The sequence below is a fragment of the Canis lupus genome, chromosome 8, assembly GCF_011100685.1.
Source record: "Canis lupus familiaris isolate Mischka breed German Shepherd chromosome 8, alternate assembly UU_Cfam_GSD_1.0, whole genome shotgun sequence".
NCBI classification, from domain to species: Eukaryota; Metazoa; Chordata; class Mammalia; order Carnivora; family Canidae; genus Canis; species Canis lupus.
The window spans coordinates 34,013,349-34,034,537 of record NC_049229.1 but is presented as its reverse complement, the minus strand read 5'-3'; the positions used below and the strand labels follow the sequence as shown (position 1 = coordinate 34,034,537).

Here is a 21,189-nt window from a genome sequence, read left to right as displayed (position 1 = left end):
CTTCTGCATGTGGATGTCCAATTTTCCCAGCACCATTTATTGAAGAGACTGTCTTTCTTCCAATGGATAGTCTTTCCTCCTTTATCGAATATTAGTTGACCATAAAGTTCAGGGTCCACTTCTGGGTTCTCTATTCTGTTCCATTGATCTATGTGTCTGTTTTTGTGCCAGTACCACACTGTCTTGATGACCACAGCTTTGTAGTACAACCTGAAATCTGGCATTGTGATGCCCCCAGCTATGGTTTTCTTTTTTAAAATTCCCCTGGCTATTCGGGGTCTTTTCTGATTCCACACAAATCTTAAAATAATAACTCTAACTCTCTGAAGAAAGTCCATGGTATTTTGATAGGGATTGCATTAAACGTGTATATTGCCCTGGGTAACATTGACATTTTCACAATATTAATTCTGCCAATCCATGAGCATGGAATATTTTTCCATCTCTTTGTGTCTTCCTCAATTTCTTTCAGAAGTGTTCTATAGTTTTGAGGGTATAGATCCTTTACATCTTTGGTTAGGTTTATTCCTAGGTATCTTATGCTTTTGGGTGCAATTGTAAATGGGATTGACTCCTTAATTTCTCTTTCTTCAGTCTCATTGTTAGTGTATAGAAATGCCACTGACTTGTGGGCATTGATTTTGTATCCTGCCACGCTACCGAATTGCTGTATGAGTTCTAGCAATCTTGGGGTGGAGACTTTTGGGTTTTCTATGTAGAGTATCATGTCATCGGCGAAGAGGGAGAGTTTGACTTCTTCTTTGCCAATTTATAATGCCTTTAATGTCTTTTTGTTGTCTGATTGCTGAGGCTAGGAATTCCAGTACTATGTTGAATAGCAGTGGTGAGAGTGGACATCCCTGTCTTCTTCCTGATCTTAGGGGAAAGGCTCCCAGTGCTTCCCCATTGAGAATGATATTTGCTGTGGGCTTTTCATAGATGGCTTTTAAGATGTCGAGGAATGTTCCCTCTATCCCTACATTCTGAAGAGTTTTGATCAGAAATGGATGCTGTATTTTGTCAAATGCTTTCTCTGCATCTAATGAGAGGATCATATGGTTCTTGGTTTTTCTCTTGCTGATATGATGAATCACATTGATTGTTTTACGGGTGTTGAACCAGCCTTGTGTCCCAGGGATAAATCCTACTTGGTCATGGTGAATAATTTTCTTAATGTACTGTTGGATCCTATTGGCCAGTATCTTGTTGAGAATTTTTGCATCCATGTTCATCAGGGATATTGGTCTGTAATTCTCCTTTTTGGTGGGGTCTTTGTCTGGTTTTGGAATTAAGGTGATGCTGGCCTCATAGAACGAATTTGGAAGTACTCCATCTCTTTCTATCTTTCCAAACAGCTTTAGAATAGGTATGGTTTCGTCTTTAAACGTTTGATAGAATTCCCCTGGGAAGCCATCTGGCCCTGGACTCTTGTGTCTTGGGAGGTTTTTGATGACTGCTTCAATTTCCTCCCTGGTTATTGGCCTGTTCAGGTTTTCTGTTTCTTCCTGTTCCAGTTTTGGTAGTTTGTGGCTTTCCAGGAATGTGTCCATTTCTTCTAGATTGCCTAATTTATTGGCGTATAGCTGTTCATAATATGTTTTTAAAATTGTTTGTATTTCCTTGGTGTTGGTAGTGATCTCTCCTTTCTCATTCATGATTTTATTAATTTGAGTCTTCTCTCTCTTCTTTTTAATAAGGCTGGCTAATGGTTTATCTATCTTATTAATTCTTTCAAAGAACCAACTCCTGGTTCTGTTGATCTGTTCCACAGTTCTTCTGGTCTTGATTTCATTGAGTTCTGCTCGAATCTTTATTAACTCCCTTCTTCTCTTGGGTGTAGGATCTATTTGCTGTTTTTTCTCTAGCTCCTTTATGTGTAAGGTTAGCTTTTGTATTTGAGTTCTTTCCAGTTTTTGAATGGATGCTTGTATTGCGATGTATTTCCCCCTTAGGACTGCTTTTGCTGCATCCCAAAGATTTTGAACGGTTGTATCTTCATTCTCATTAGTTTCCATGAATCTTTTTAATTCTTCCTTAATTTCCTGGTTGACCCTTTCATCTTTTAGCAGGATGGTCCTTAACCTCCAGGTGTTTGAGGTCCTTCCAAACTTCTTGTTGTGATTTAGTTCTAATTTCAAGGCATTATGGTCTGAGAATATGCAGGGGACACTCCCAATCTTTTGGTATCGGTTCAGACCCGATTTGTGACCCAATATGTGGTCTATTCTGGAGAAAGTTCCATGTGCGCTTGAGAAGAATGTGTATTCAGTTGAGTTTGGATGTAAAGTTCTGTAGATATCTGTGAAATCCATCTGGTCCAGTGTATCATTTAAAGCTCTCGTTTCTTTGGAGATGTTGTGCTTAGAAGACCTATCGAGTATAGAAAGAGCTAGATTGAAGTCACCAAGTATAAGTGTATTATTATCTAAGTATTTCTTCACTTTGGTTAATAATTGATTGATATATTTGGCAGCTCCCACATTCGGGGCATATATATTGAGGATTGTTAAGTCCTCTTGTTGGATAGATCCTTTAAGTATGATATAGTGTCCCTCTTCATCTCTCACTACAGTCTTCGGGGTAAATTTTAGTTTATCTGATATAAGGATGGCTACCCCTGCTTTCTTTTGAGGACCATTCGAATGGTAAATGGTTCTCCAACCTTTTATTTTCAGGCTGTAGGTGTCCTTCTGTCTAAAATGAGTCTCTTGTAGACAGCAAATAGATGGGTCCTGCTTTTTTATCCAGTCTGAAACCCTGCGCCTTTTGATGGGGTCATTAAGCCCGTTCACGTTCAGAGTTACTATTGAGAGATATGAGTTTAGTGTCATCATGATATCTATTCAGTCCTTGTTTTTGTGGAATGTTCCACTGAACTTCTTCTTAAAGGGGAATTTTAAGAGTCCCCCTTAAAATTTCTTGCAGAGCTGGTTTGGAGGTCACATATTCTTTTAGTTGCTGCCTGTCTTGGAAGCTCTTTCTCTCTCCTTCCATTTTGAATGAGAGCCTTGCTGGATAAAGTATTCTTGGTTGCATCTTCTTCTCATTTAGGACCCTGAATATATCCTGCCAGCCCTTTCTGGCCTGCCAGGTCTCTGTGGAGAGGTCTGCTGTTACCCTAATACTCCTCCCCATAAAAGTCAGGGATTTCTTGTCTCTTGCTGCTTTAAGGATCTTCTCTTTATCTTTGGAATTTGCAAGCTTCACTATTAAATGTCGAGGTGTTGAACGGTTTTTATTGATTTTAGTGGGGGGGGATCTATTTCCTGGATCTGAATGCCTGTTTCCCTTCCCAGATTAGGAAAGTTTTCAGCCAGAATTTGTTCAAATACATATTCTGGCCCTCTGGCCCTTTTGGCGCCCTCGGGAACACCAATTAAACGTAGGTTTTTCTTCCTCAGGCTGTCGTTTATTTCCCTTATTCTATCTTCATGGTCTTTTAATTGTTTGTCTCTTTTTTCCTCAGTTTCCCTCTTTGCTATCAACTTGTCTTCTATGTCACTCACTCGTTCTTCCACCTCGTTAACCCTCGTCGTTAGGACTTCTAGTTTGGATTGCATCTCATTCCATTGATTTTTAATTTCTGCCTGATTAGCTCTAAATTCTGCAGTCATGAAGTCTCTTGAGTCCTTTATGCTTTTTTCTAGAGCCACCAGTAGCTGTATAATAGTGCTTCTGAATTGGCTTTCTGACATTGAATTGTAATCCAGATTTTGTAACTCTGTGGGAGAGAGGACTGTTTCTGATTCTTTCTTTTGAGGTGAGGTTTTCTTTCTAGTCATTTTGCTCAGTGCAGAGTGGCCAAAAGCAAGTTGTATTGGGAAAAGGAGAAAAAGAGAGGAGAGAAAGAAGGAAAGAAAAGAGAAAGAGAAAAAAAAGGAAGAAAAAAAAAACGAAAAAAAAAAGAAAAAGAGAAAGAAAAAGAAAGGAGAAAAAAGGGGGGTGGGGGAAGGAAACAAATCAAAAAGCAAAACAAAACAAAACAAAACAAAAAACAAAAAACCCACGGGGAGTATCTCCTGATTCTGTATACTTTAAGTCCCTTGACTTCTCCTGGACCTTGTCCGTCTAGCTGGTCTTCTGGGGGAGGGGCCTGTTGTGCTGATTTTCAGGTGTTAGCACTTGGGGGAGCTGCTCTGACCCTTGCTGGTGCAGGGCTCAGTGGGGGTTGTTTACCCCGTGAGGCCGCAGGAGGAACAACCCCAGTGGCGGGGCCAGCTCTGGAGCCCTGGATTCAGCCCTCGCAGTAACTCCGGAGCTCTCCGTCTGCAGGGCCTGGAGGCTCCGGGGCGGGCCGCTGATCTGCTCAGCTGGGGCAGGAGCGTCCTCGCTGTCCTGGGCCCTCCCGGCCTCTGCCTGTCCCGGGGGAGGCCGGATCCTGGGCTGTGTCCTGGCGCCCTGTGCTCCCGGGGCCTGCGCTGGTGGATTCGTGCTCCCGCCCTGCAGCCCCCTCCGCGGAGCCGCCCCCGAGCCCCCCGAGCTGCTCCCGCCCCGCAGCCCCCTCCGCGGAGCCGCCCCCGAGCCCCCCAGCTGCTCCGGGTCCCGCAGCCCGCACTGCAGCCCTTAGGGAGCTCGGCGCACTCTCCCGGGGCGCAGGTGTCTGTTAGTCTCCCCGGGAGCCCGAGGGCATCCCCGCCCTCCTGGGTCCTGCTCCACCTCCCCGCGAGCCCCTTTCCGCCCGGGAAGGTCGGTGCAGCTCCTGCTCCTCCGGGACGGGTTTCTCCTGTCCTGGGGACACTCGCCCCGGCCTCAGCCCGGCTCCTCGCGGGGCCCCTCCCCCTTGGAGGCCTTGGTTCCTTTACTTCTTTTTCCCCGTCTTCCTACCTTGATAGGAGCGTGAACTCTTCTCACTGTTGCATTCCAGCTGGTCTCTCTTTAAATCTCAGGCCGAATTCATAGATTTTCAGGATGATTGGAAGGTTTTCTAGGTAATTTGGTGGAGACAGGTGATTTGGATACCCTACTCTTCCGCCATCTTGCCCCTCCTCCTTTTTTTTTTTTTTTTTAGATTTTTATCCATTCATGAAAGACAGAGGGGGGCGGGGGGCGGGGCAGGGACACAGGCAAGGGAGAAGCAGGCTCCACGCAGGGAGCCCGATGTGGGACTCCATTCCAGGACTCCAGGATCACGCCCTGGGCCAAAGGCAGGTGCCAAACCATTGAGCCACCCAGGGATCCCCTTTGGTAGAGTTTTTGAGAGCAGGTCTGGATAGGAACCCAAGAGAATTTCAGAGAGCAGTTACCACTTGGTGGGAAAAGTGCCCCATCAAAGAAGAACCACCAGTGAAGTCTGAGTGCATTCACAACTATTTTATCAAAAGCTTAGTTATTATTATAGGGCCAATCTTGGAGATAACGACTACATCAGAAAAGTTAATTGAAAAAATTACGTATGGACTGCCAAGGCCCAGTCATCCTTGGAAACCAAGATAAACTAGCAGTTTCTTATCCTCCATAAAGATTTGGGGACTGAAAAAAAGCTTCTCTGGAGGATAATAAATATGTCTTGGAATATAGTGGAAAAGAAACTAGTTGTAAGATTTGCAGGTGAAATACAGGATATCTAGTTAAATTTCAGTATCATGTAAATAACATAATTTTTATATAGGACATACTTATACTAAAAAAAAAAAATTATCTGTCTGAAATTCAAATTTAGCTGGATGTCCTGGATTTTTATTTGCCAAATTTGGCAACATGAAGTGGTGAGACTCTTATATCAGTCTTGTTTAATATAACTTAGCCTTGAGAAGAAATCCAATTGTGCAGAATAATCATTTATTATATTTACATGAAGTTTTAAGTTTTTCACAATAGAACTTTTCAAAATGAATTTTGGTGATAAAGTTTACAAAATGAAGATAGCTTCATAATTAGGTTAACTGTAAATTCTAAAATTATGAACACTGGCCTTCTACTTAAGATATAATGGGTCTAATATGAATATATAAAAAGGCTTTTTGTGCTTAACAAGGAAAACACCATTTGGTGTTGTAACGAAATATAAATTACTAAAAAAAATTTCTACTGTGTGAAAACACTAAGCATATATTAGAAATTCTCCATTAGCGCAGACTCCATCTTAAGAGTCCATCAACCTCCACTAATGATGAATGCCATCACATATTGTAGTCTTCATAATAGGATAAAAAGATCTGTGTAACCATGTGGAGTAATGGAAGAGGGAAGAAGAAACAAGGAGGGGAAAAAACCCATCAGTTTAAGAATACTTTGAGTTGGGGATGAGACAGTTTAACAGGTCTACTTTTTATTTTTTATTTTTTTAAGATTTTATTTATTTATTCATGATAGGCATAGAAAGAGAGAGAGAGAGAGGGGCAGAGACAAAGGCAGAAGGAGAAGCAGGCTCCATGCCAGGAGCCTGACATGAGACTCGATCCTGGGTCTCCAGGATCACGCCCTGGGCCAAAGGCAGGCGCTAAACTGCTGAGCCACCCAGGGATCCCTACTTTTCACTTTTTAAATTATATTTTATCATTATCACCTTTTGGAAAGAACCACAAAGACAACTTCTACATGTCTGGCTTGTACATAAGAATCACTGGTAAAAAAAACAAACAATAGCATTTCAAAAGTAATTTTTCTCAACATAGTTTTTGACCATCTTACTGTGTATTATTAGATGTTGGATCAGGCACTTTGTTGGGTATGACTAAGTACTTAAGGAACTAACCCTTAGTATGGTAGAAAGACACATGCATAGGTAAACATAATACAAGATGAGTTATCAAGTAAAATAATAGATTGAAAATGCTATCAGAGCATAAAAGGAGATGGTGATGGTAAGTTGGCAAAAGGCTCATGGAAAAGTGGCTCCTGAGATGGCTCTGGACAAGTAGGGATAGAGTGGTGGAAACAGAGGAACAAGAGGCAGAGGTGGGCAGGTGCAGTGTTTGGATTTAAAGCAGCAAAACTGCTTTGAATACATGAGTTGTAAGAATTGTTTACAAAATGAGTGGCTCTGCATGACCAGGCTCCTGCCCGTCCTGCCTCAAGTCTATTCTTGCCCTGGCTCATTACCTCTGAGCCCCATGTGCCAGGAAGCATTTTACTCTCCCATCTCTCTCCTTTGTTTAGCCCATTCATTATCCTCACTGGGGCTCAGTTTTACTGTTGCTTTCTCTGTAAAGCCTGCCTTGACCACCCTTGCCTTCCAAGTTCCTGGCTGGGCTGCTGTATCGTGATCTCATGGACTCCATAACTCAGTATGTTTGTCACACCTGTGGTTAAGAAACACATTGGTTATATTTAACATATGCCTCATTAGAATATACACTGCCTAAAAACAGGAACCTTTTTCTGTCCTGTTCATTACTGTAACTTCTGGGCCTTTAGCTCAGTGCCTGGCACTTAGCAGATAACCGATAAATTGTTAATGAATGAATTCCGGTAATAAGTTTTCATGTGTGGTTGAATATAGCTTAATGTTTTCACAGTGTTGACAGGTTAAATTACAGGGCTTATAAGAAAGGTATATTTTAAAACTTATAAGAAAGATATATAAGCAAATTAATAGTTTAACCTATATGGATTTCCATAATTTAAAGCAACTTCATAGAAGACATAATATGTAAATGCTAAGAACAAACATGTTTCTTAGTGAGGGACCGGAAAATTAGAAACACAACAAACAATAAAAGCACACAGTGGAACAGTGAAACAAATCTCCATAATCTTCAAAGAACCTGATTTTATGGATAGGACCTTCTACTTTAAATATTGAAGAGTGTCTTTATACTTTTACTTTTTTAGTCACATGTAAGTACTATCCAAAATTTTGCTAAATTCAAAATATGCCTAATATTTGAATAGTCAGTATTCACTTTTGTAATTCTGTCTCCAAAAATAAAAGGATTTTAAGTGTCCATATACCCATTGAGTATAATTTTGCCCTCTGTAGAAAGGTCCCAATACTTCACTACAAGATTTATATTGATTAGAAGGGATGGATTCAAGTTGATAATTAGTTACCATCTCATTTACTGAATTGCTAATGAAGCAAATCATTAAAATATCGATCATATGAATCTAAGGTTGCCTCCTAGTTCCAAATGGATTTGAATGACACGCTTTTTTCATTTTTATAATTAAGAACTAGAAATATTTTATTGTAAAGACTGATGAATATGCTTGTTTTGCAAAGTCTAATTTTCCAACTGTAAGTTACTGGCACTTGGGAAAAAAACAATCACTTAAATGAAAACTAAAAATATAAAGCCTATGTTTAAAACATGGCCTTTATTAATACTTAATACTGCCCACTGAGCTCCATTTTTATTTTACATTGAAATACTTCTGCTTTGCAAAGAAAAGACAGAAAAGTGCATTTTACAAGAGTACTTTTTTCTTTTTAATTCTCTGCGAAAATGGAAGGAATCTGAATCACAAGTTCACAATGTGGTAAAATGAAATTAAGAAACAATGATTTCAGTAATGCTATGCCATCACTAGTGTTTGGCTCTGACTTTGCTCTTGTAAATCAGATCCTGATATACAGTCTAGAGCATCTAGGTTATTACTCTACAGCATATTAAACACAGAAAAGGAGGTTTAAAAAAAACCCCTTTCAATGTACAAACATGAATTTAAAAACTGATTTTAAAAAATCACCTTTTTACATAATGTATATGGCAAAAATGCTTTAAATACATGATTTTGGACTTATTTACAAAACGTATCAGTCTGTGGAACAATTCACAGACACAGCATACATAGTTGCTTTACTTAGTTGTTGCATCTCAACTTTGGGAGATAGAAATTTATTCGGCAGTATAGCAAACAAAAAACTATGACAAAGTATCTTAAGGGCAACCAAAAATTTGATCCTCAAAACAGTTTAAATACTAGGACTGCCAAAGTTTCTAAACGAGGACATACTTTAATGATCCAGATGCCCATTTATAGTTCTATACTGTTTGAAGGACTGAGACAGACTCCCTTCAACACAGGCAAAGCTACTGGATGCAACCTCCTGTAAAAGGGACAGCTGAGAGCTATTGTCATCCAAAGAGTGAATTAACCTAGAATTTTCTTTTTTTCAATTTTATTAATATTTTAAAAAATACATAAAAATACAACATCCAATGTCTGAATAAATATATTTAACAAGTTGCAAGATAATACCTTATTTTACACAAAATTTTCAGCTTTAGAAATCTTGTTAAATAACTTCATTGTTGTTATATATTTCATTTTTGTCTTTTTGTAACAAAATAAAAACTCTGAAATTACATAGAAAAAAGACAAAATATTTTTGTCAAGGGATAAGATAGTCCACTGAAAACTTATTCACAATTCCACTGTAAACATTAATAAACATTAAAATATTTGCATAATTGTGTGCTCAAAAATCCTATAAAAAGTGGAAGACTTATTACAACTGTAGTTTTCAGTCAACTACACTTCCTTTCACAATTTATTTTGTCCCATTTACACCTTTAAGCCTGGGCACACTGCTGAACATATACTTTGGCAGTTCTAAATAGCAAGTGCTTCCACAAAAATAAAAAACAACAACAACAATAAAAAAAAAAACCCACAACATAAACCCCCTACTCACCAAGTGTTCAAATACATCTTAGTGAAAGTGCAGCAGTCACTATTCAGCTGGATAATATTTTGATGTTTTTCATGTGCACTTGCTTGTCTATGATTTCTATAACAGTTGAAAGCTTTATTATACAAATTCAGATTTGCTAAGTGCCCTTTTTCTATCTTCACAAAAAATGAAAACAAATTAAAGAGGAAAAATTATAGACAAATATGGCAGGCTGCCTAACCTTCAATTATTAATCAGCTTACTTTTTGCAACAGAAAAAAAGAAAAGAGGGGGGAATAGATACAGTCCAGCCTGGAAAGGTATACAGGATATACTTAGCAATGTCAAACCAGTTGAGTGCTTTCTGTGGTTGTATTTCAGGGTTTTAGGATTTATGTCCATGGCAGCAAACTGCTGGGAAGGCAGAGAAAAACGTTTATCACCTGCATTCTACAGCAAGTACATTTTGTGGGGGAGATGATGATGAGGGACTCATCCCAGTGTCTGACGAAGCAGATGACATGGAGGCTCCTGCATGAGACACTGTAGAATCAAAACAACTACATTAGACCCAAAAACTATCAAAGATACCTAGCCACTGGCAAATTAGAAATAAATTTCTTATTATTCATTTCAATTGCAATCCTCTTAAATGGTGCCTAAATTTAGGAATAACATTGTCAGCAAAAATTGTTTGGCTCAATTGACTGGAATCAGTCTCTCATCAGTTAAATAACTCAGTTCAAAAAAGGCATCTTAAAATGTAAAGATATAAAGAGATGATAAACTCTTAAACCCTAACTTGAACGATCCCTGGAAGGAACTCACCTTACCCCAAAACCAAAACAAGGTAAACCTGGCTTAAATTCTCACTATAGCAAATTCCATCCTTGTCTCTGGGTTCTAGGACTATAAGAGAATTCACTCATCCCAGAAAATTTCCTATAACCAGCTATCCACTAGCTTCCTACCCTTTTCCTGCCCCAGTAGACCTAATGGACACAGCATCCCATAAGCAACAGCAGTTATCTAGGTCAGGTATCAGAATCATGATGGAATCAGAATGGAAGTGATTAGAAGAAAATGTTCACAGGGTGGCTTGCGATGGCTCAGCTGGAAGGAGAGGGTGCAACCCTTGAGGTTATGAGTTTGAGCCCTACATTGGGTATAGAGATTACTTAAGAAAATATAAAATCTTAAAAAAAAAAAAAAGGGAAAAAAGTCCTCATAAGACTTGAACAACTCTCTAGGAGGACATAACACAGATTAAGGGTCACTACTCTATGCATTTCATAACTTTGCCATTTGGGTTGTTTTTTTTTTTTTTTTCTTTCTTTGCAAAGCTCATCTATCTCCTGCCAACATTTGCCTATTTGTTCCTATTTAAATTTTTAATTTTTGTATCTCAGTGTATATGTGTACTCCAGTGTGACATGTAACTCATTAACTACAAATTCTAACATGGCGGGTCTCACTTTTTAAATCACTTTATACTACAAAAAATTAAAACAAAAAAGGGAAGACTAATAAAACAATCTTTTTAGTTGTCTGAAACTCCTATCACCTATAGGAAACTTAAAGCAGTTCAGGGTGCTCTGAAGAAATTTCAATTTATTAATTTGACTGCATGTTTAAAAGCTCTGTAAAGACTTCTTGCTATTTCAGTTGTTAAAGAAAAGTACAAACATGGAAAGCCTAATCTTCCATTTGCTCCATCTTATTTCTGGGAATTAACACTGCTGGACTTGGACTAGAATGATTCAAGATCATATATGATACAGGTCATTTTATCAAAAATTCATCCCCTAACCCTCTGCAACAGGCAGAAAACCCCCTTCAAAATAGGCAAGCCCATCACATACTTTACCTTTTTTTGTCTTTTTAAGAGCTAGCTCTTCTGGAGGCCTTCCCTCCTGTCCATCCTATTCCTGGAATAGTTGGCTCTCTAGGCCTGCTATGCAGTGGTCATCCTATCGCTTCCATTCATCAACTTGACATTTTCTTTATTGCTTTGCTAAGTGGGATTCCTTGTTTTGTGGATCCTATGTTGTCTGAACTTTCTAGTTTGGCTTCTAGTTTCCAGTGCTACCACTGAGAAATCTGACATGAGAAACTTGATGGTGTCCTGACACCTACTTTTTAGATACGCCTTTCTTTACATGGTAAATTTTTAGAATCTTGTTATCCATAGCGTTCTGAAATTTCACAATGTGCTTTGGTGTGATTTTTCTCCCCCATTCTTTAGAGATGTTACAGTGAGAGTCCTTTCAATCTTCTAATTCATATCCTTTATTTCTGGAAATTTTTCTTAAAATACTACTTGATGAAAACTTTCTCCTGTGTTTATTCAGTGCTCTTTTTCTAGAAATTCTGTGATTCAGAAGTTAGATCTCAACAGATCCTATGCTTCTCTTAGTTATTTTTTCCTATTATCTTTTTGACCATCTACTGGGATTTCTTTAGCTTTGATATCTCTTCTAATTACATTTTTAAAATTCCTGCTATCATATTTTTAATTTTTGAGAGGTCCTTCCTGGTCTCTGAATTGCATCAATACTATCATATTTTTGTTTCAAGACTGTAGTATCTTTCCTGTATCTCTGTATAGTAATTTTAGTTTGGTGTTTTGTATGGTACATTGTTCTTTAGAAGTTCCTTTTTATTCTTTTTCTACTTTGGTTTCTAACTTTTTTGTAGAGCCTTCCCTGTCCGGTCTTGTGGCTCCCATATTTAAGAAGGGAGCAAAAAAAGCTAACTGGAAGCTGTGTGCAAATACGAGGAGCTTTTCAATGATGGGCAATACATAGGTAGTGATTGGCAAGGATCTTGCTTTTTGGTTCAGGAACCTTTAAATGTTGGTATCTGTGTTAGTTCGTTCCTCGGGTTGACCAGCTTCTCCAGAGGAATCCTTCAGTCTCCTCCCAAGAATGAGCATAAGCTTATTAGTTGCCAGCTTTCAGGAAGCCAAGAGGATAAGAGTTTCAGCTGGAAAAGGGATAGGGGTCTTATCATTCAGTATTGTAAACTTTTGCTCAGGCTCATTATTTCTGGTTTTGCCCTTAACCCTCACTTTCAACTCTAGCTGGTGTCCCTGAGTCTATTAGCCTATTCATTCTCCTCTCCCTCCAATAAGTTAATTTTCTATTTTCTGCTAGAGTTGCAGAAGAAGGTAGTTTGTATCACAGGATGGGGCAAAAGGATCCAATTTCTCCTTCCATTTTCAACCAATCTCCATTTTTAGCCTCACCTATATCCTTGCTTTCAGAGCTAAAGTGATGTGGTATGGACTGGCTCATTTCTTGTTTTGTCCCAATGCAAGGATAAATGAGCTTATTAGGTTTTTGCATTCTGCTAAGTAGCCCATCTCCTCCTCAGCTTCCAAGAGAGAATCTATTGACATTTTTTTTTCTATTGACATTTCTTATCTACTGTGATCTGCTATCCCATTATCTTATTCTTGTGGGTACAGGGCTTTTCATTTTCTTTCCTGTTATTTTATGTGGGGCTTGGAGATGGGGTAGCTGTGAACATAGCAATGTTTAACTAAGTCAATCCTACATAGTTTTAAGGTCTAAGTCAGACACTACTCTCTCTTCATGATTAATCCAAAGTTTAAACTTAGTTTAAACTAAGTTTAACTAAGTCAATCCTACATAGTTTTAAGGTCTAAGTCAGACATTACTCTTTCTTCATGATTAATCCAAAGTAATCTCTCCTTCCACCAACTCCTATACTTGATAGTATCACTCTTGGGGCCCTCATAACATACCCTCCTGCTAGAAGTTAATATCTTTGAGATCAAGGTCCATATCTCATTCATCTCTCTATTTCTACCACCTGGAAGAGGGCCTAGTGCATAGTATGAATGCATTAATGTTGTTGAGCTCCTTAGGAAATAATTTATGATTGCCGACAGAAAATCACTTTGAGAATAAACCATATGCTCATTAATTTTGGTGAATCTCATAATAACAAACATAGTGCCTGTTAATAGGTAGCCAGTAAACATTTGAGCAAAAAGTGAATTTCAGAGGGAGTAACTCTTCTTGAGAACCTACGACATTTAACAAAATCACACATTTTGTAAAACAGTTCATAGTCCTTTTCAAGAGTTTCCTCCTGATTCAGTTGTTGACCTCATTTCAACAATATCACAAAGAAGGTAACACTAGAAATCTAAGAACAGTTAATAAATATGTACTATATTCAAAGAATAACCTAAATCTTCTAAAAACAGAATATATTTGAAACATGGGAAAGAAAAATTAAACTCAAATTACCTTCTCTGTCTTTCTTTTTTAATCTTTTTCTCCTCCTGTCTATGGTTGCAACTTCAGACTTCAAAGACATGTAATATTTTCTGATTTCCTGTAATTTTTCTTGGAGAAAAGAGATTCGCTCTGTACTGTTCATATTATCTAATTCATCTAAAAAGGAAAAGAAAGGTTAATTAGGTTTTTAAAATAATTACCTGAGAAAAGATGGCAGTTCTATCAAAACTCCAACTTCTAAATCATTAAAAGCTTTGGTTTATTTAAAACTTTCCTTATTAATTAATTAAAATCAATAAGGGATGACCTTAATTAAATTCATGAATAAGATTCCTATATATACCCCAAATTTTTTATAATAAATATGTATTAATAATGTATTACTTAAATGATCAGAAAAACACAGGAAAACATCAATACACAACGACCCTGATCTATAATTGTAGTTATTTATCCAAATAGTTTCTTTGAACTGATGATTTTTTCATTCATTGGTTATTTCCGGCTGTTAGTACTAGAAAGGGTATTTCAGTTTCATTGATATATGTACATCACACATCTTATTTCATTACTAAAGATCTTTCTCTAGTTAATATTTATCAGGTTAGTATTATGAAAAGATATGGATTTGGACTTAAGATGATAAGTAATGATTATTGATAAGATAGTGTTTGGAAGCCAACATAAGTGAATTTGGTAATTACTATTTCTTATTTTGACATACCATTTTACAAAATACATTCAAGTTTTCTAAAGCTACTTACTGAGTTGAAAGCTCCATTTATATGTCCTAGGGGATGAATTTGGATGTTTTTCCCTGTGTTTATCTTTTTCTCCATCTTTGATGTGAGGGGAAATTCTTGCAGGAGATCGTGCAAGCTTCTGTGGCTTAGACACACTAAGATGCTTTACTGGTGTACATTTACTTGAATTGTCTAGGACAGGAAGATCTTCACTATCACTGCTTTGTCCTATAATAAGAAAACATTGATTCAGAGATTATAAATGACAAAAATCTCAAATATCAAAATGCAGCAGACCCAGCTATTATTACACTTTTTTGGTACAAATGAACAAATTTCTTAACAATAAAGAAATGGAAATCTATATGCCCACCAATAGGAAAATGGTTAAACATTACATATAGCTGATTTTTGAACAACATCGCGGTTAGGGGCACTGACCTCTATGCAATCAAAAATCTGCATTTACTTTTGACTCCCCAAAAACTTAATTACTAATAGCTTACTGTTGACCAGAAGCCTTACAGATAACAAAGTTGATTAAGCATATTGTGTATGTTCTACACAACATTATAGATTGTATTCTTATAATAAAGTAAGCTACAGAAAAGAAAATGTTAGAAAATCATAAGAGAAAAGACATTTGCAGTACTGTAAAAATATGTGTATAAGTGGATCCGCACAATTTAAACCCATGCTGTTCAAGGGTCAAATATATTATTCATTACTTTGCTAAAAAGAATGAGCTAAAGTTTGTAAATTTGTAAGAATTTTAAGTTTATAAGATTCTTATAAAGCTTATAAGAACAAAAGTGACTAAATAGTACTTCACCAAATTTGTACTTAGATATGGTCTTGCTTTTCACTTCATAACAAATCAGAATTGTTTTACTTTTTTTTTTTCCCAATCTCTTATACCCTATTTCCACCCTACTTGCTTACTCTCAAAAGCCAACCTTGCCTTCTACTGAAAAAGCAAACTTGAGTGTTACACACAATTTCTAGCCCCTCCTCTATCTGTATCTATCTGTCTTTATTAACATTTGCAAGCAGCTCAGAAAGGAGAATGTTTTTGAAGACTAATCTTTTCAGCTATACTCTTAAAACCATCCACTCACTGCTCCTCTGGAATATCCCAATATTGGTTATCTATCTTCTTTTATCTTCAACTTCTTTTCCCAGGTCTACCAACATGCTTATATCTTTCCTACCCCGAGGGAGGGAGGGAAAAGGAGGAAAACCTCCCCTTTTATTTGGCACCTCTTTCCTTCTCTTTAGAGTGAAATTTCTTGAAAGAAATTCTTTGTTATCCTGATTTCCACACCTTCTAATCACATTCCTGTGCTCTTGTTAGAGTCCAAACATTTACAATTCACCAAATTCAGTGAATGTATTTTAATCCTATCGTATATTCTATAGCATTCAAAACTTCTTTTGTATTCAAACCCACTAGTGTTTAGTGATTTGATCTGTGCCCACATAGTCCACTGATCAGTGCCCACTGATCAGTCAGTACCCACATAAAGAGATCTCTCACAGAATTCTACTCTTGGTTTTTCCTTTTCATCTCATCTCTCCCATAGCAATCTCATCTTGCAATCCTTCACACAACCACCTTCTAAGAACAGACTCTTCTAAGCTCCAGGCCCCTATTCCCCTAATACTGGGTACCTCTAGCTCCATATTCCCTAAATTACTCTTCCAACAATCTGCTGCTACTCCTGTATCCCATATGTCCGTTAACCAGTTCCTCATATGTAACTAATAATAACTGAATCCTAGTGATTTCACTTCCCATCTCTTTTAATTCATTTCTCCTTGCCAAATATTCAGCCAAATATTGTCCCCAGAGTAAAACTGACAATTTCTTTCTTCCTTTTTAATCTTTTTAACTTTTTAGGCAATCTTCAAATTTATAGAACAGTTGCCAAAAAATGTTTTTCTGACCCATCTGAAGGTTAAGCTGCCCAGCCATACTTGAGTACTTCAGTGTCGTTTCCTACAAACAAGAACGTTCTCTTTGTGTTAGTTATCTGCAAACTGGCCCCAAACTTAGTTTAAAACTACAAATGTTTAGTATCTCACAGTATCTGAGTACTGGGGTCTGGCTCAGGGAATCTTGGGATATTGCAGTCAAGGTTTTAGCTGATGCTGTGGTCTCTGAAGACTTAACTGGAGCTGATGGCTATATTTCCAAGATGGTTCACTCAAATGGCTTCTGGCAGGAGGCCTCAGTTCCTTACCAGGTAGAACACAGACTGCTGTGTCCTCAGGCCTTGGCTGCTAGCTTTCCCCAGACCAAGCAATTTAAGGGAGAGCAAGGAAGAACCTGCAGTACCTTTTATGACCTATTCTCTGAAGTCATACTCTAGCACTTCATTCAGCCCATACTTAAGGGGAGGCAATTACACTTTGCCTCTTGAAGGGGAGAGTATCAAAAGATCTGTAGGTATGTTTTTAAAACTACCACACAGAGAACTATAATACAACAATCACAATCAGAAAATGAGCACAAACATATTATCACCTAATCCTCTCTACTTGTCCCAATAATGTCTTTTGTAGCAAGAGGATTCAAATCAGAATCCTATACTGCATTTAACTGTCATGTCTCATAAGTCTCCTTTAATCTGAAATGGTTTCTCTTTGACTTTCATGATCTTTGCAATTTCTTAAACTACAGACCAGTTATTTTATAGAATATCCTTCAGTTTGAATTTGTTGATGGTTCCTCATGATCATATTCGGTTTATGAATCTTCGACAGGAATGTCACAGATGTGCTGCTGTGATAGTACGTGATTTCCATTTGTCACATTACTGGTGATGTTCACTTTGATCGTTTGACAAACGTATCTGCCAAACACTAGGATATTATTTAGTTGCTGTTGATAATTCCTACTGCTTCTCTATCCTCATTTCCCATCATTCCTCCTCTATACTCTACATCTGTATTGTCCAGCCACTGGCCACATGTGACTACTGAGAACTTCATATATGGTTCAAAGGTTTTGCTTTGAAATGCCTTTTATCTTGTATATATTACATGCTCCCTCCATGGGATATGTATCTACTGTAACCTAGAATTTTCCATTCAGACTTGTATGAAGGCATGTTTTGGAGATAAAACTTTGTCAAAATTAATGATGTTTATTTCTATTATGTTCTACGATTTAATTTTATTCCTTATTGTACAGAAGTCTTTCTCATGTAATCTAATTCATACTGATTTTACTAAGTTCCTTGTTTGTTTCCATAAGAATTTTATTATTTGCCTGTTTTAAAAATACCATACTATTCAGAAATCAGCTTTTCTAGATTAAACCATTCCACTCAGAAATGTAAACTTAATCTGCTTTTACCACTAGAGCAAATATTACTTTCCTATTATTCAAGATTCTCAAATACATTCCTCAATATTAAATCACTTTACATAAGAAATACAAATGAAATAAGCATTAAAAACAGCTATCTCAGCTCTAAATAAAATTGGCAAGCCTCTTCAGATTAAAAATTAGTGGAAAAATTGCTATTTCCAGAACATAATAAATCAAACATTACAAAACAATTATTAAATAAATTCTACCCCCCAACATGGGGCTTGAACTCACAAGTCTTGAGATTAAGAGTCACGTATCTACCAAGTAAGCCAGCCAGACATCCCTAAACCAAATTTATTTTTAAACTGACACAAATGATGAAGCCAACAAAATGCTGAAAATATTAGCATTATGCTAAAGCCAGCATTGGAAAGCACCTACCTGTTCCGTTCTTTTCACTTTTGGCTACAGCACTCGTTCGCTTTGGGGTACGCTTTTGCTTTTTTGCCACTAACCCACTATTTCCCTCACTTGGCCTTTTCTGACCTAAAACAAGGGAAAAGAGACAACTTAAAAAATATGTATCTATTTTGGATATGGTTAGTTTATTAAAGGGAGATATGGAAATTATTTACATGATGAAAGATTTCACAACTTCAGTAGAATGGGCACCTTCACATGATGCCATTTCAATAACGATTTATTCAGTCTACATACTTTCTGAGAATGTCACCATCTCTAAATAAAAAATAATCCTTGTTATCTGGAACAACTTGGGTGCCTCCATATTCTGGGAGAAGAACTTTTATCTCCAACTTTCATGCTAACTACTACTGCTGCTTGCAATACTTCTCCTTGAGATTTTTCTGGAAGGATAAGGCCTCCTTTGGTTACAGTTTCAGCTGAACTCCTTTCAACTAAAACTGAGTCAGAGAGGAGAAGAAACTTCCTAAACTCTTGTTCTGCCACAACTCCAGCTACCTCAGTTCATACTCTGCTCTTGAGTCTCTGCCATGGCAAGAACAGCTGTAATTATGCACCTGTCTACTCCACTTGTATTTCTATATATACATCTTTTTTTTTTTAAGGGAGAGGGGGCGGTAGAAAGGAAAGAATGAATATGAGGAAGGGGAGAAGGGAGGGAACTTTTTAGCTCAGGATTTCCTAAAATTCTTAACTTACTAATTTGAGGGTTGAACATACGAGGCTGATATTCTTCCAAGAAAGTCCTTACCCTTCTCTCTGTTCTCTCTTTCTTGAACAATCAGACTACAGGTACTGGAGGCAACACTAGCTTCAAACCCGTTTGCTGATTCCCTCTCACAGAGACCTTCTTGAGATTCTTCAGCAATGCTCTCAACTTCAATGGTTATGTCACTCTCACTTTTTATACTCCGAGACTCATCCTGGCTGAGGGTTAGTGGTGAAGCCACTGAAAAACTATGCTGTACTACGGGAGGGAGGGCTGGCGGCACAGAAACAAGAGAGTTAGACTCAGAGCTTTCCACCACCACATCTTCAATGCTGCTCTTCTCCTTCTCATCCAGATCATCCAAATCGACCTCATGGCAAACCAGAGTCTCAGGCCCAATCAGAGGCATTGCATCCTCCTCTTCTTTCAGTGGAGTATTTACAGTTTCTTCAGCCGGACTGTCAAATTTTTCACTAGTTAATTCTTGAATGCGTTGGCTTGACTCTGCAATTAATGATGGCATTCCTTCATTTTCTATTTCAAAATGTTGTTCAAAATTTAAATTTTTCATTCCCTCAGATGCAACACAGTCACTGGTCTTTTCTTGAGAGATGCTGTTTGTCATTTCCATTCCATTCTCAATTCTTATTTTTTTCTCTGGTGATGACTGTCCCAGTATTTTCCGTTTCAGCTTTTTTTCTTTCGCACATTGGTCAGTGTCATCTTCGGTAGTAGAAGAAAAGTTTTTACTGTCTAACGAAGAAAATTCTAGACTTTGAGCTTCTATATGAGGTTCACTTCCTGCTTCATCTTGGCTAAACGATGAAATCTTTATAAGTTCTAAAGAAAGATCTTTTGTTTTGCTTCGTCTTCCCTTTCCTTTGGGAGACTTTTCAGCTTCTTTCTTAACTTCTTCTACATGTTCCACTTTATTTCCAAAAATCTGTACTATTTGTTCATTCTCTCCAACTTCTAAATTCAGTGTTTCTAAAGGCTGCATTTGCGTCCTTTCATTTTCTTTTAAAATATGTGCAGCAATCTTTGGATTTTCTTCATCTAGTTTATCATCATTTAAATTCTCATTTTTTTCTAGTTCTTTAATATCAGGAGAAAGTTCTTCATTCATCAAATTCTTTTCTAAAAGGTCTTCTGTTTCACTATCAGATGAGCAAGAGTCTGCAAAAAAAAAAAAAATTACATTACACAGGTTTTGAATTACCAATGTAATTTTAGAATAAAAATTCTACCGAAGAGAACTCTTAATCATGTACCTCTGAATACCTCCCTGTAGAAATTTCTGATAAATCATACATTTGTGCCAAAAATGGGAGTGGGGGGTATGTCAAACTCCATGTAAAAATACATTGAAAATATTACTGTCTCAATTCTATAAAAGAGCTATTTTGCATTTTTCACTAGTATCATATTTAGGTGATAGTTATCCTTAGAAAAATCAAAGGACTGAGCCACATGAGTGGCTTAGTCAGTTGAGTGTCCCACCCTTGATTTTGGATCAGATCATGACCTTGGTCTTGGGGTCATGAGATTAAGCGCCCCCACACACACTGAGAACCACACTCAGCAGGGAGTCTGCTTGGGATTCTCTCTCTTCTTCTGCTCCTCCCACTACATGCACTCTAAAATAAATAAATCTAAAAGAAAAATCAAAGGACTAATACTGAGATATTAAGTTAATATATTAAGTGCTTTGATCTAACAGGTACTGATTAATAAATGTGATGGGCATTTTGTGTCCCTAGAAAGGAATATGACGTTCTATTTGAAATAATTCTGAAAAGATGTACAAAATGAGCATTTTGAAATCCCAAAACTTTAAATGTTCTTCTGATTAAAAGACATAAAATTATAGGCAAGCTACCTTCTTAGAAAAGAAATCATTCTCTTTAAGTTAAAGAATTTTTCAAATACTAAAGTAGGGCTGTAAGATTGTATAGAAGTTATAAAATATAAAAATTCTGCCCATGTGGTGCTCACATTGTAAACAAGTTCAAAACGACAAATTTAAATGTATTTTTTTGGTGAAAAGTTGTAGTATGGTTTTGTGATTTTATCATATACAAAATTTGTTCCATAGGAAAACATAT

At 37.3% G+C, this 21,189-nt stretch overlaps 1 protein-coding gene and 1 pseudogene across 4 annotated transcripts in view; both read right to left on the bottom strand.

Moving 5' to 3' along the window:
* Positions 1-8,239: 8,239 nt before the first annotated feature.
* Positions 8,240-21,189, bottom strand: part of ARID4A (AT-rich interaction domain 4A) — a 68,112-nt gene continuing 55,162 nt past the window's right edge. For 3 of the 4 annotated variants that reach the window (XM_038544824.1, XM_038544826.1, XM_038544825.1), the window contains exons 20-24: positions 19,127-20,260; positions 18,334-18,438; positions 14,595-14,801; positions 13,840-13,986; positions 8,240-10,102 (exon numbers count right to left, since the gene is read on the bottom strand). In XM_038544824.1, coding sequence (XP_038400752.1) covers positions 9,999-10,102; positions 13,840-13,986; positions 14,595-14,801; positions 18,334-18,438; positions 19,127-20,260 — 1,697 coding nt within the window. In that variant the 3' untranslated portion in view covers positions 8,240-9,998. Of the gene's footprint in view, positions 10,103-11,426; positions 12,545-13,839; positions 13,987-14,594; positions 14,802-18,333; positions 18,439-19,126; positions 20,261-21,189 lie in introns of all 4 variants that reach the window. The other variant, XR_005363313.1, reaches the window with a different exon arrangement.
* On the bottom strand, positions 18,452-18,879 carry LOC102154507 (annotated as a pseudogene).